The sequence below is a fragment of the Carassius carassius genome, unplaced genomic scaffold, assembly GCF_963082965.1.
Source record: "Carassius carassius unplaced genomic scaffold, fCarCar2.1 SCAFFOLD_56, whole genome shotgun sequence".
Lineage (NCBI taxonomy): Eukaryota > Metazoa > Chordata > Actinopteri > Cypriniformes > Cyprinidae > Carassius > Carassius carassius.
The window spans coordinates 1,147,882-1,163,164 of NW_026775126.1; the positions used below are offsets into that span (position 1 = coordinate 1,147,882).

The following is a 15,283-nucleotide window of genomic DNA, read 5'->3' on the forward strand; positions in this document are numbered from 1 at the left end:
CCTTTCAAAACATCTGCTCCTCGATATAATACAGCAGTTGTGTTTGCAAATGCAAACAGACCAAAAGCGTTTGCACAAACGTAAAAATGAGTACCACCTTAACAGCATCCATAATCAAACAGTAACGTTACCCAAACAAACTCTAAACATAGGGCGCTGACATGACGTTAAGCATTTTCTGGCACATAATGTGACCCCATTTCTCCCAGTTGACACAAGAATGAGTAGTGAGATTACATATGGAAAATCTGAACAAGAAAAACATCATTTGCACACACAGAATCTTAGCAATATCATTTTCAATTATTAATTAAATAGGGGGGGGGGGGGGGGGGGGGGGTCAATGAAAGTGTTTGAAACCAAACCTCAGTATCTCCAGCTGACAGTGTGAACTCTTCAGTCCATCAGAAATAAGCTTCACTCCAGAATCCATCAGGTCATTGTTGCTCAGGTCCAGCTCTTTCAGAAAGGAGTTTGAGGATTGTAAAACTGATGACAAACTCTCACAAGAAAGAGTAGTGAGATTACAGATGGAAAATCTGAACAAGAAAAACACAGCATTTGCACACACAGAATCAATCTTAGCAATATTATTTTCAATTATTAATTAAATGGGGGGGGGGGGGTCAATGAAAGTGTTTGAAACCAAACCTCAGTATCTCTAGCTGGCAGTGTGAACTCTTCAGTCCATCAGAAATAAGCTTAACTCCAGAATCGTTCAGGTCATTGTTGCTCAGGTCCAGCTCTTTCAGACAGGAGGTTGAGGATTGTAGAGCTAATGATAAACTTTCACAGGACTGAACAGTGAGATTACAGCCACATAGCCTGTGAAGAAAACAAAACAAGCAGTCATATTAATGTTAGTGTCGCTTCGATCACGATCGGCGATCGTTATGCGCATCTCATCAGTAAAGCCGGTTCTCTAATCAGCGGTAAATTCCATCAGGTGCATGATTTCACATAGAGCAGCTGTTACTACACAGAGCCATTGTTAACTGAGAAGCTGTGCAAATCCACGTTCATTTTCAGCGTTTAATTGCGCATTTTCTCAGTTAAAAACGGCTCTGTGTCGTAAACAGCTGCTCTATGTGAAATCACGGAATTTACGCTGATTAGAGAACCGGCTTTACTGACGAGATGCGCATTAACGATTGGCCGACCGTGATCGGAGCAGCCCTAATTAATGTGTTTATCAGGTTTTTAATCTAGACTGCATGTTTCTCCTAAATACAACGTAAACTGATATTATGGTATTAGTAACACAAATATCAAGGCCTGTCAAAAAAAACTAGGGCTGCACAATATAGCGAAATTATTGAAATATCGCAGATATAAATATCAAAATAGACGTGCAGTATCTGAATCATTTTAATAATAGACTACTTAAATCAAATAGTTGCAAAAGGTCAAAGTTTTAGTTTGACGCATATAACAGAGAATTACTTGATGTTAAAAAAAGTTAAGTGCAATTAGTTGCAGAAAACAACTCTTTTCCTTCTTATCTTGCTGCCTGACTCACACCTGAAGTGCACAGCATCTCCGTAGTTCTGCCGCATGCGTGCAAAGAGACAAGTTTCAGATGGTGCACGATCACCAAGATTCATCTTTTGCATCTCCTCATGTTTGAACAGACACATACACACAGAATTATGTCAACAGTACCCTTCTTGGCGATCATTGTCATAAACACAGTCAGTTATGTCAAAGATTAGTAAAAACATTGGCTTTGATGCAATTTTAGTTTTTGTGCAGCATTAGATTTTATTTTTTTCTCCCTCATTCATTGTTTGTGGCTGTTATAACAAAATTGTTTGATTGCAAAGTGGCCAGTGGGCTGGGTATTGTTCAAAATCTTTCGATCCGGTGCCAATTTCGAGACCTCAGTTTCGATACCGGTTCCTAACGATACTTTTTTCAATACCATATGTTTTAAAATCCATTTCAACATCAACACAAATACATTAAACACAAAACTTTTATTTTTCACCTTAATTAAAACAAATTCTAGTAACACTTCACACTCAGGATAACATTATTAATACAACTGGTTGTGCTTTTTGGATAGGGGTGCGCCATTCAGGGGTGGACTGGGACCAAAAAGTTGCCCTGGACATTCTGGCCCACAGCAGCCCACCACATCATAACGCAAACGCCCCTGTTTTGATGTCATTTATTAATTTAATATTTAAGTAAACAGTTTGGGGATTTTAACCAATAGGGCAACTGATCCTCCGTTGAATAAAATAAAAAAGAACAGCATCTGTTCATTTAGTGACTCCTAGTGAGCGATACATGCTCATCAAGACACAAACATTCTTCTAGAAATCATACTTTGCATTCAGTTAGCAGATCCATACGAATCATGCATGAAATATAAGTTTATAAACTCAAACAATAGCTTTATGTGCTTAACAGATGAACTTGAAGTCTTTATTCATTCGAGATGTTCAATAATAGATAATCTTTGGCTCGGTAATACAAGTTCATGATCCGATTAGTGAACTGATGATTCTTTTGAGTCAATCTTTTAAAATAATAATTTATTTTGTTTAACGAAACAAGTGTGGAAACCAGTGTTTCACAAACTGGATAGATCTTAGGTGCAGGGCTCGCAAAATCGTTAGCCCCACTCCCCGGGGCTATTGTGTTTTCCAGTCCGATGGGCTATCGTGAATAGTGATGTAAAACTCCTAACTTGTTTCGCGTTGTTCACTCGCTTCAAGGGGTGAAACGGATCGTAGCTAATCGTATGCACTTGTTTCTAAATATTGCTGATTCAAGCGTTTTAAACAATTAGCGCGCGATCGGAGCTTGCGCGCACTCATTCAAAGCATGCGCTGTGTGCAGCATTTCAGACAATGCACGTACAGAGAATGAATTCATCTTTCGCGTATCGTAACTTCTGAATTAACACATACACACACAATTATATCAAACTAATTGTCTCTGCAAATATCCTCGTAAACACAGTCGGTTATGTTTTAAGTGAACGTATACAGTGGCCTGCTGCTTAGAGAAATTTGTTGTACTGGATAAATCTGTCTCTCTCTCTCTGTTTTTAGATGACGTGAAAGGGAGTGTGTTTCAAGATACGCAATGGAGTAGACCAAACTAAACAGGGAGGGTGGGCAAAACACTCATCCAAACAAATGCTTCATTAAATTGGTGGTATTGCCGGCTTTGCAATACTCTTATCGCATATGTTGCACTTTGCTGGCTCGGCATCCACTTTTATAAAGTATAGCCACACTTTAGACCTCTTTGGCATTGTAAAACGGAAACGTTTTGAGAAAAAACACTACACTTGTGTTGTGTGACTGCGAGTATCTTCAGAAATCCTCCCCGTCACGTCACGTGGTGGTGGACAGCCAATCACGGCAAATTTAGGTCCTTACATGCACGTATGCTACAAGCTCACACAGACACAGCTGCTTGGCAAAAAAAATAAAATAAAAAAAACACCTGCTTGGCTTTTGGAACCGAAATTTGCCACCGAAAGATGAATAATTTTTCAATACTCATAGTATCGAAGTTTTTCAGTCGATACCATGAAGGCATCAAAGTTCGGGTACCTAGCCCTAAAACCATGACACCATAAAATCATCCATTCTTGATGGTTGGTTGTTTTCCCTGTTGGGAAGAGGCAAAATTTGTTATTTTTACAGTTGATCACTAGGTGGGACCATTAACCCCTTAGATAAGCCTGTGCAAAAAAGCTTAGTTTCTGTTTTGTATATGGAGCTATATGGAGTATAACAGCATATTATATTGTGTGTGTGTGTGTGAGAGAGAGACCTTTGCACACTTACCTTGATGTATTTGAGAAAATCAAAATGTACACCTCAGCTCTCAGAACTACATGGAGTAAAACAAAAGTGTATTTATGCACCTGCTGCTTTTTAATGGTGGTGATAAGTATAGACTAAACAAAAGCAAAATACGTGGATTTAAACACTTGCATGCCATCCTGCTGGTCATTTAATGGTGAGAAGAGCAGCAAGCAACACGAGAAAGGGCTTGACTTGTACCAAAGGTTTAGAAATAATTATGCAGCTTGACCCCTCCAGTGAGCTGCAGTTTATTTGTAGTTTGTGTTGCATTTTGGTTCATAATAAATTATGTTCATAAATCTGATGCAAAGTTTATTTTTTTACAGAAAAATCTAAAGTTTATCATTGAAGGATTTTAAGGTTTTAAACTTGCTATAGCTTCAAGAAAAGACAAGCATTTCACACATAGGCCATCCATACTTTTCACCATCAAAAGGCAGCATGTGCATAAACACACTCCTTTTATATGGTTTACTCCATGTAGTTCTGAGACCATTAGGTGCATATTTGGATTTTTTCAGATACATCAAGGTAAGTGCACAGAGGTCTCTCTAAAACCCTCTCTTTTTCTTTATCTCTCTCTCTCTCACACACACACACATATAATTTACTATTATACTCCATATATCTCCATATACAAGCCAGAAACGAAGCCTTTTTTTGCACATGCCTATCTAAAGGGTTAATGGTCCCACCTAGTTATCAACTGTAAAAAAAAATATATATATATTTTACCTTTTCCCAACAGGGAAAACCACAAACAATCAAGAATGTATGATTTATGGTGTCATGGCTTTGCAATAAAAAAAAATCATTATAATGGAAGTCAATGGGGCAAAAACAGCCACAAACCATAAATGCGGGAGACATTTTTTTAATTTAATGCTGCACAAAAACTAACAATGCATCAAAGCCAATGATGTTACTAATCTTTGACATGCCCAAGACTGTGAAAAAGGTTACAAATTATCCAGTCCACAAACACTTTTTATATTGAAAATGTCATTTTGTGTGTTTTTTTCTGTTTTCCCAAATCAACGACATCATTTTTGAACTTGGTAATTAAAGAGTTAAAATCTTGGATTTATTTTAACATTTGGTAGTTTTGATCAGGACTGAGGTTGATTAATAGATTTATGAAAAAGAAAAAGAAAAAAAAATATTTATCTGATACATTTTTACAGCAGTTTAATTTAGTGGATGTTTTCATCCACGAACATAACGAAAGGGTAGTGAATTTGCCCACAGTGTATTAAGTTAATTTTCAAAGCATTTTCCCCAAATGTGTGTCAAAATAAGATTTGTCACCAAAAATCATTTCATTTGCTGAAACACAGAGAATATATATATATTTATTATTATTATTAGCCCTCTGGAGTCGATGCCCACGTATATGTGTGATGAGGCATTTTATCCTGATAACCCAGAAAAAAACATCTCGGTTACCTATGTAACCCTCGTTCCCTGAAGGAGGGAACGGAGACGTTACATCAGAAAGAGACTGACGAATGGGATCTCGCCCGAGAGACCAATCACCTTCGAGTGGTTAAAAAACCAGCCAGTGGTACGCCGAGTACCTTGGTCTGCGGAATTTGCATCGTGAGCTCCGCCCCGCAGAGCGGGTATATAAGGAGCAGCGCAAGCAACTCGCATTCAAGTCTTTGCTGAGGAGACGAACCAGTGACCCGGCCGTTCAGCGGAACAGCGATGTGGCAAGGAGATGTAACGTCTCCGTTCCATTCTTCAGGGAACGAGGGTTACATACATAACCGAGACATTCTCTTTCAGTCGGTAACATTCTACATTACGTAAGAAAGAGACTAACGAATGGGGTCCCTTACAAAATGCCACATGGCTGTCTTCCAGTGACCCGTGAGAGAGATCGCACCCTGTCGTGAGGCCAGCACGAGTGAGGGCCTATAGCTGACACGGAATACACTGGATAGGATATTCCAGCGGGACGTATGCTAGCAGGCTGCCTGCTCGAAGGAGGACTTAAAAAGGCAGGTAACGATCCAAGGTGGTGATACACATGAACTCTAAAGGTTCCCAGCCTCCAGGGTGGAAGTTTCAACAACAGAGCTGGCAAGGATCTTGCCAAGAGAAATACACATGCTACAAAGAGACTTACTGTGGACAAAGGGGAATCACAACACATGGAGGCACCTAGTCCCACACAGGGCTGACCAAAGGGCATGTACGCAAGAGCTGGACATCAACAGTGCTGGAGGAACCCAGGGTTCTGACTGAGGAACTCACCTGAGGGGAATAGTGTACGCATCCAGTCTGTGGAATGGCATGGTGCAGCAAGCGGATTGACACTGAGCAGGTCCTTACTGGCCCGAAGGGGCGAGTACCAGGGAGCACACGGGCTCTACACAGAGATTATAAAATCTCACAAATGTGTTGGAATTCGCAGCTCTACAGATGTCTGTTAGCGAGGCGCCATGCGCCAGTGCCCAGGAGGAAGCTACACTCCTAGTTGAGTGAGCTCTCACCCCTAGGGGAAATGGCAGTTCTTGAGCCTGATAAGCCAGGACAATAGCATCCACTATCCATTGGGATAACCTCTGCTAGGAGACAGCCTTTCCCTTCTGCTGGCCTCCGTAACAGACAAAGAGCTGGTCTGAGGTCCTAAAGCACTGAGTTCTGTCTACGTAAGTGCGGAGCGTACGTACTGGACAGAGCAGGGCCAGAGTTGGGTCTGCCTCCTCCAGGGGCAGTGCTTGCAAGTTCACCACTTGATCCCTTAAAGTAGTTCCCTAAAAAGGAACTTTGGGCACGTACCTAGGCCGGGGTCTCAACACAACGTGAGAGTTGGCCGGCCCGAATTCTAAGCACGCTTCTTCAACCAAAATTGCCTGCAGGTTCCCAAACCCTCTTTACCAATGCCAAAGCCGTCAGGAGCGCAGTTTTCAATGATAGAAACTTTATCTCTACTGAGAGCAAGGGTTCGAAGTGAGCCCTCTGCAGTGCCGACAGAACCACTGCGAGGTCCCAAGAGGGGACTTGCTGATGGCGAGGCGGATTGAACCTCCTGGCCCCTCTCAGGAACCTGATGATCAGATCATGCTTCCCAAAAGACTTACCTTCAACAGGGTCTTGGTGAGCCGAAATGGTGGCCACATAGACATTCAGGGTGGAAGGAGACAGCCTTCGTTCCAACCCTTCCTGAATTAAGGAAAGCACTGACCCAATCAGGCATTTCCAGGGGTCATTACTACGTGAAGAACACCAAGTGACGAAGAGGTTCCACTTCAAAGCATAGGTGTGTCTGGTGGACACGGCTGTAACAGAAGTGATGGTAGCTATCACCTGATGTGGCAAGGTACCTAAACCTTCCGTGACCCGTCTAGAACCCACACATGTAGGTTCCAAGGATCAGGGCATGGGTGCCAGAGGGTGCCCCCATCTCTGAGAAAGAAGGTCTTTCCTTGGAGGAATTGGCCAGGGAGGGGCTGCCGTGAGGAGTACGGGGAACCAGGTCTGGCTGGGTTAAAAAGGCGCAACCATTAGGACCTGCTTCTCGTCCTCCCTGATCTTGCACAATGTCTGTGCAAGCAGGCTCACTGAGGGAAATGCATACTTGCACAGGCCCATCGGCCAGCCATGTGCCAGCGCATCCATGCCAAGTGTGCCCTGGCAACTGGCAGTGGGAATTTTCTGGAGAGGCAAACAGGTCTACCTGAGCGTCTCCGAAGCATTCCCAAATCAGCGGAACCGACTGGGGGTGGAGTCTCCATTCCCCGGGGCGAGACTGCTGCCATGAGAGCTCGTCGGCTGCACGATTGAGTCTGACCGGGATGTGAATGGCACGAAGCGACCTCAGATGCTTCTGACTCCACAAGAGGAGATGCCGAGCGAGTTGTGACATGCGGCGGTAGTGTAGACTGCCTTGATGGTTGATGTACGCTACAGTCGCAGTGTTGTCCATACAGACCAGAACGTGCTTGTCCTTTAGCAGTGCCCCGAAGCAGTGCAGTGCAAGCCGTACTGCTAGCAACTCGAGGCAATTGACATGCCACTGAAGTTGGGGTCACGTCCAGGAGCCTGACACAGCATGCCTGTTGCGCATGGCACCCCAGCCAGTGGCAGAGGCATCTGTTGAGACCACAACATGTCTGGACACAGGTTCTAGGGGAACGCCAGCCTGTAGAAACGAGAGGTCCAACCACCGGTTGAAGGTTTGGAGGCAGGCCGGAGTGACGGTCACTCAGAGCGTGCCCTGTTGCAATGCGCATCTCGGGACTCGGTCATGAAGCCAGTGCTGAAGTGGTCAAATATGGTGTAACCCGAGCGGTATGACTGCCGCCGTGGATGCCATATGCCCTAGGAGCCTCTGAAACCGTTTCAGTGGAACCGCTCTCTTGCCCTCGAATTGTCTCAGGTAATTCAGCAGTCACTGCGCGCGCTCGTTTGTAAGCCGCGTGAACATCGTGACCGAGTCTATTTCCATACCGAGAAAAGAGATCCTCTGCACAGGGGAGAGTTTGCTCTTTTCCCAGTTGACCTGAAGACCCAGCTGGGCGAGGTGTCTGAGCACCAGATCCCTGTGCTCACACAACCATGCTCGAGAGTGAGCTAGAATCAGCCAGTCGTTGAGGTGGTTGAGGATACAGACACCTCGAAAGCTTGAATGCAAGTTGCTCGCGCTGCTCCTTATATACCCGCTCTGCGGTGCGGAGCTCGCGATGCAAATTCCACAGACCAAGGTACTCGGCATACCATTGGCTCGTTTTGTAACCACTCGAAGGTGACTGTGCTCTCAGGTGAGATCCCATTCATCAGTATCTTTCTGACGTAATGTAGAACGTGACCAACTGAAAGGGAACTTAAATTACACTTTCAATTTTGATCGTACAGATAAGAGCAATACACCAATCGAATTTGTAAAGGGTCTACTTTTTTGTATACAGATTTAATAATAACAAAAATGTGTGCATTTATAAAATAAAGGTAACAAACAAGGTGTGCTGTCTGCAGCCTTGGTCTGCGGTGATCTTCATTTACAAATGCGTCATTAAAATGAACTGTAACTCAGTGAATACTCAACAAAGAGACATGATGATATATCTATAGAAAGCTTGACATGTCTACTTTTAAACTAAACAAGTTTTCCTTCATTATCTTCTAATGCAACCATGCCCCCGCGCTGAACGCCCTATTCAGATTATAATGTTTCACTGAAGCGCGTGGTTTCAATATGCCCACACAACAGAAAACAACGCACCGCGACTTGCGATGAGAGGAACAAGACATAATTCACCCCAAAAAGATGTGATGTGGATTACCTTAGGATTTGAGATTTGGATTTTGTCAGAAAAAAAGAATGAAGTGCTTTATTCAGCAAAGATTATAAAAATGAGTAAGTCTCTTTTTATTTATTTATATACTTGTACCAGTTTTCACATAACGTGTAAACATTTTACTAGCTAGACTTTTTCCAAACTATAATTCCTGAATAAATGTATAAACAAGTGAAACATTATGCAGTTTCAATAACAATATATGTAACAAATAATTGTAAATGTATCTGCTGTTTTTCAATTTATCAAAAAAAGAACCTGAAAAAATATTCTCAGCTCTTTTCAACATTAATAATGATAATAATAACAATATACTGTGTATATATATATATATATATATATTTTTTTTTTTTTTTTTTTTAGAAAATCAGATTGTTAAAAGGATTTCTGAAGGGTTGTGTGACTGGAGTAATGATGCAAAAACATTCAGCTTTGAAAGTCAGCTCTTATCGTTCCTAATAAATTGTTTATCTGCATTCTTAAGTGTATATTAAATTATTTTGTGGGATAATTAAATATATTCTAAATAGACTACAAAAATAAAATTATATAGATTTATTTTGTTTCACATTCTTTCTTGTAACTCTTCCCTCTCAGTGACACACTTGACTGAAAGGCTCATTATGCAATCCTTTGTCTTCTCAGGTGTAAATCACAATGATATTCATGATAGTTGACGCCTAAGCGCATATGACTTATACAAACAAAAAGTGTCTTAGAAAATTTAAATCAATATATTGTTCTCAGTGAGTGAGAAAAAAACGATGATTTTCACATAATTTAGACATAAAAATTCTAGGCTACAAGCTCCAGTTCTCAAAAGTCCCGGGAACCAATGTTCTTTATCTGTTTTTATGGCCTTATTCAAGGGATTTAACATTTTCATTTTTACACTATCCACGCATACATTTTTTTTTTCTCAAAAACACAATCATGTACATACAGGCTGCACACATATTATTATAGCCCAGTTTGTGCTGATTACAGTGAGATTAGACTTTAGCCATTTAGATGTGTGTAAGCAAAAGAAAAAAGCACAAATGTCAGGGCAAGACAAAACTTCTCCAGGCCCCAAAAATAACCTTAGACCTCAGAGGGTTAATGCTGAAAAGAGCTGAGAATATTTATTTCATGTTTTTTTTGTTGATAAACCGAAAGAACAGCATTTTAACATTTATTCTATTAATCATTTTTATTTATCATCATGTGTGTGCTAAATATACGTTTTAATTTCTATATATACTGACTCCAAACCTTTGAATGTATTGTGTATATTGTTACACTTGGAGTAAGACTGGAGTAATGAAGCTGAAAATGTAGATTTGATCACAGGAATAAATTAAATTGTAAATTATATTCAAAGGGAAATCAGTTATTTTAAATAGTAAAAATACTTTATTGCTTAAATTTAAAATAAATTACGGCATTAGCAAACTGGTATTGACTGGTATTGTGTAATGTTTAAATATATAAATGAACATCACATAAATAGCATTTACAAGGTGTATATTGTTTATGTGCCCTCAAATAAACTAAATGATAAACTACATTATTAACATTATTGTGAAGGCCACTGATACTAGTAGTGCATAACAATAAGATGACGTGAATGAAACTTCATAATGTTTCACTTGATTATACATTTTGTCAGGAATTATAGTTTGGTAAATGTCCAATTAGTTAAATATTTACAAGTTATGCGAGACCTGATAGAAGTATATAAATAATATACTTGACCATGACCATGTTTTGCTTAAGTGTTTCTTTAATTGCTAATGCAACCTTTTCACACCACGGACTGAAAATAATTTAAGCATTGCTTGCTTGGTAACGGTTCAACAAAGTATTTATAGTTGTATAAATATTGTCATACTGATTGTGGTCTGAAGTTTTGGTTGATTCCATTACAAGTAGACCCTTTGGATGTGTCTAGCTCAGGGATTTCTGTACATTGTTCGGTTCCGGCAACAGAGCCCTTGTAGCAGGGCAACTGGGTGACAGTGAGGCAGCATAGTCGTGGGTCAAAACATCGCTCTTCTGTTCCGATCAAAACATTAACCTCTTAGCCTGCACCCTGACGCCCTCGTCCTCAAAGCCTCTCAACTCACACGTGTCAGTGTTTATGAATAGATTAAATGAAACAGGACAAATTTAATCTTGACAAACTATGTATCATTATAAAGATCTTAGCCTCAAGCATCGACGACAGATCGCTGTTTTTCGATGCAAAGCTTATAAAGATTGTATTTGCTACATTTGTTTAAGCAGTACACATACAAACATGAACATTAGAAACGCTGTACATACCAGATCCGTCCTAATAACGAGTCATAAACACATCCACAGCTGTAAATCCCGGTTTAGTTAGAAAGGTAAGGGTCCACTGAACAACATCTCATGAAGCACGTTTAGTCCAATGAAGCAATAACGTTGTAATATGGATCATAATTCCTTTACGTTTGCGTTTCAGTTCTTCAGCAACAGAACTGTTTGCGTCAGTTATGGAATAACTCAAGGTCGGAATCTGCGTCTTGGTAGTAAAACAACGGCATGGTTTTGCAGCGTACAGTGTCACAAACAGAATGAGGCGATCCACCGGAAAATGAATTAGGCGAAAAATAGTATATTTGAATTTGGCGCTCCCTCGTGACGCGCTCTGACGCAGCTGTCAGCTGATGGAGGCGGAACTTATAGCGCTCGCCCTTTTTCTTTCTTAGTTTTATTTTTCAACAGTTTTTATACATGTGAGATTGTGTTTTATGTTGAATGTGAATGTATCTGCATGATTACCATCTGTTTGAGTGCAAATCAGCCCAAATCAGCTCGCTATTACTGTATGATCACGGCTATCAAAGTGAACGCGTCTATATTAATAGAGAGAGTGGATTATTTACTTTATAGCGCATTTGTGTTATTACCATCTGTATAAGTGGCCATCAGCACATCAGCACTTATTTGCATCGTAATTCATTGTAAATGATGCATTTCTAGCAATCTCAGGATGAAAATTGGCAAACAAAGTTAAATCTTTTTTTATTCTTCTTATTATTCTTATTTTTCTTACTCAAATTATTCTTATTGTATTTTTCTAGTGCTCAAATAAATCACTTATATGATGTCTAAGATTCTGTCTAGTGTTTTATAACTGAAAAAAACCATGCAGTGGAATGTTTGCTGACTAAATAGTTTGTAGAAGGCTTCAATACTATTGGGAAATATATTTTCTTATATTTGGGGGGTGGGGGCTGTAGACATAGTCTCAGAAAAATATTAGCAGGAGTCTCATTTTTCATGATATTTTATTCAGATTTGAAATAGAAACTCATGAGACATGTGGCTTTCAACCCATTACTTTTCTAGATTGAACTTTTACTATTTTTGAGCATTATCAAATCTGGTTGATAAAAAGTAAAGCCCAAAGGGTCTTCTTTCTAAAGACACCAAAATTATGTTTGTAACACACCGAAGTAGGAAACTGTTACAATTATAAGTTTGGTATAATTATCCGATACGTTCTCAAAACTCAGGCAATTTGATATAGAGCTTAGATCGGGCCCAACAAATCAAGCCCGACCCTACCCGAGCCCGAGCACGTTGTGTCCGAGCCCGGCCCGGCCCGACACGTTCACTGTAATTATGAGCCCGAGGCCGATTTAAACCCGACCATTTGTAATATGTGGGCCGTTATACTCACTTATATAAATATATATATTCACTTATTCTACTGAATAGTACAGCACGCACAGCAGGTGTGCATCAGCAGGTGTGCATCACGCATGCGAGACTGCGAGTGGACGAGACGCTGCGCATGACACCTGACGTGCTTTATCAAGGGCCCGACCCGACCCGGCCCGAGGACGGTGGCGGGAAATATCGGCCCGGCCCAGCCCGCGGGTCGGGTCGGGTCGGGTCAGGCTCGGGCTCGGGCAGAGAATCTAAGCTCTAATTTGATAATACCTAGAATATCAGAATCAACTGCGGGCGGCAGATCCTTTTCCTATTTGGCGCCTAAACTCTGGAATAACCTACCTAACATTGTTCGGGAGGCAGACACACTCTTGCAGTTTAAATCTAGATTAAAGACCCATCTCTTTAACCTGGCATACACATAACATACTAATATGCTTTTAATATCCAAATCTGTTAAAGGATTTTTAGGCTGCATTAATTAGGTAAACCAGAACCGGGAACACTACCCATAACACCTGATGTAATAATAATTAATAATTCATTACATTTATATAGCGCTTTTCTAGGCACTCAAAGCGCTTTACATAGTCTGGGGGTATCTCCTCATCCACCACCAGTGTGCAGCATCCACCTGGATGATGCGACGGCAGCCATAGTGCGCCAGAACGCCCACCACACACTAGCTTACTGGTGGAGAGGAGACAGAGTGATGAAGCCAATCAGCAGATATGGGGATTGTTAGGAGGCCATGATGGTCAGAGGCCAAAGGGCGAATTTAGCCAGGATGCCGAGGTCACACCTCTACTCTTTTCGAAAGACATCCTGGGATTTTTAATGACCACAATGTACTTGATACATCATTAGAAGAATGGCATCTACGCTAATATTAGTCTGTTTCTCTCTTATTCCGAGATCACCGTAGCCACCAGATCCATTCTGTATCCAGATCAGAGAGTCACTGCAGTCACCCGGATCCAGTACGTATCCAGACCAGATGGTGGATCAGCACCTAGAAAGGACCTCTACATCCCTGAAAGACAGCGGACACCAGGACAACTAGAGCCCCAGATACAGATCCCCTGTAAAGACCTTGTCTCAGAGGAGCACCAGGACAAGACCACAGGAAACAGATGATTCTTCTGCACAATCTGACTTTGCTGCAGCCTGGAATTGAACTACTGGTTTCGTCTGGTCAGAGGAGAACTGCCCCCCCAACTGAGCCTGGTTTCTCCCAAGGTTTTTTTCTCCATTCTGTCACCGATGGAGTTTCGGTTCCTTGCCGCTGTCGCCTCTGGCTTGCTTAGTTGGGGTCACTTCATCTACAGCGATATCGTTGACTTGATTGCAAATAAATGCACAGACACTATTTAAACTGAACAGAGATGATATCACTGAATTCAATGATGAATTGCCTTTAACTATCATTTTGTATTATTGACACACTGTTTTCCTAATGAATGTTGTTCAGTTGCTTTGACGCAATGTATTTTGTTTAAAGCGCTATATAAATAAAGGTGACTTGACTTGACTTGACATATCTTTCTATCAAAGTCATCTGACATTATCAAGAGGAATTTGTTCTGACACAGTTTAACTCTTGAGTTCTTGTCATATTTTATTTCCAATTTCTAAACTATAGCAAATAAACTGTGATAATGTGAGAAATGTGGAAGGTGTCTGAATACACTTTGGTTTGACTGTGTATTTTATTTTACAGTGAAGACTATGCAGTGCTATTTTAAATTAGTTTCTGGATACCTACAAACTTAAAAAACTAAAAAAAAACTAAAAAATAAATAAAAAGACTGAACATACAGTACAAATTAAACAATTTAAGACGGGGCCCACTGTACAACCTGCACCAGGGCCCCTCTAACCCCAGCTACGGCCCTGGGTAAAGGTACCAAGATGGAGCAATGCACTGTGTGTACTGTAACAAATAAAACAAGAAGGAATGTGGTTTAAAAGATGGCAAGTAAAATAAAAAGCACATCTGTATGCAATACTGTTTATTATTGTTCATTATAATCCAGAGCGGCCTACTATAAATAATTTTTGTGACCAAATCATGTTTTGCGCCAGTAACTGACAAAGTTAGTAGCGTAAGAGCCAACAGTGGAAAAGGTTAGTGTAGTTCCCTGTCCTCAGCAAATCTTCTTGGGGTGAATTATGTCTTATTCCTCTCAGCGCAAAGCAAACAGTAAAAAAAACAAAAAACACGAACAGTATCGCTGCTTTGTTTTCTGTTGTATGGGCGTATTCAAGCCGCGAGCTTCAAGTGAAACATTATAATCTCAATAGAGATTCAATAGAACGTTCAGCTCGTGGGCGTGGTCGCATTAAATATACAGTAGGTGGCCATCCAAAATGCCATTTCTACCGCCGCCGCGTCTGTAAAATGCATTTGCAGCTTTTGAACGCTTAGTGGCGCTTTAACCACAAGTTATCAAACAAGCG

At 40.8% G+C, this 15,283-nt stretch overlaps 1 protein-coding gene across 2 annotated transcripts in view; it reads right to left on the reverse strand.

The window, feature by feature from the left end:
- LOC132136870 (NACHT, LRR and PYD domains-containing protein 12-like) overlaps positions 1–15,283 on the reverse strand; it is a 58,488-nt gene that overhangs the window by 31,118 nt on the left and 12,087 nt on the right. The window contains exons 6-7 of one of the 2 annotated variants that reach the window (XM_059547410.1): positions 652–825; positions 366–539 (exon numbers count right to left, since the gene is read on the reverse strand). In XM_059547410.1, the coding sequence (XP_059403393.1) occupies positions 366–539; positions 652–825 (348 nt within the window). The remainder of the gene's footprint in view (positions 1–365; positions 540–651; positions 826–15,283) is intronic. The other variant, XM_059547411.1, reaches the window with a different exon arrangement.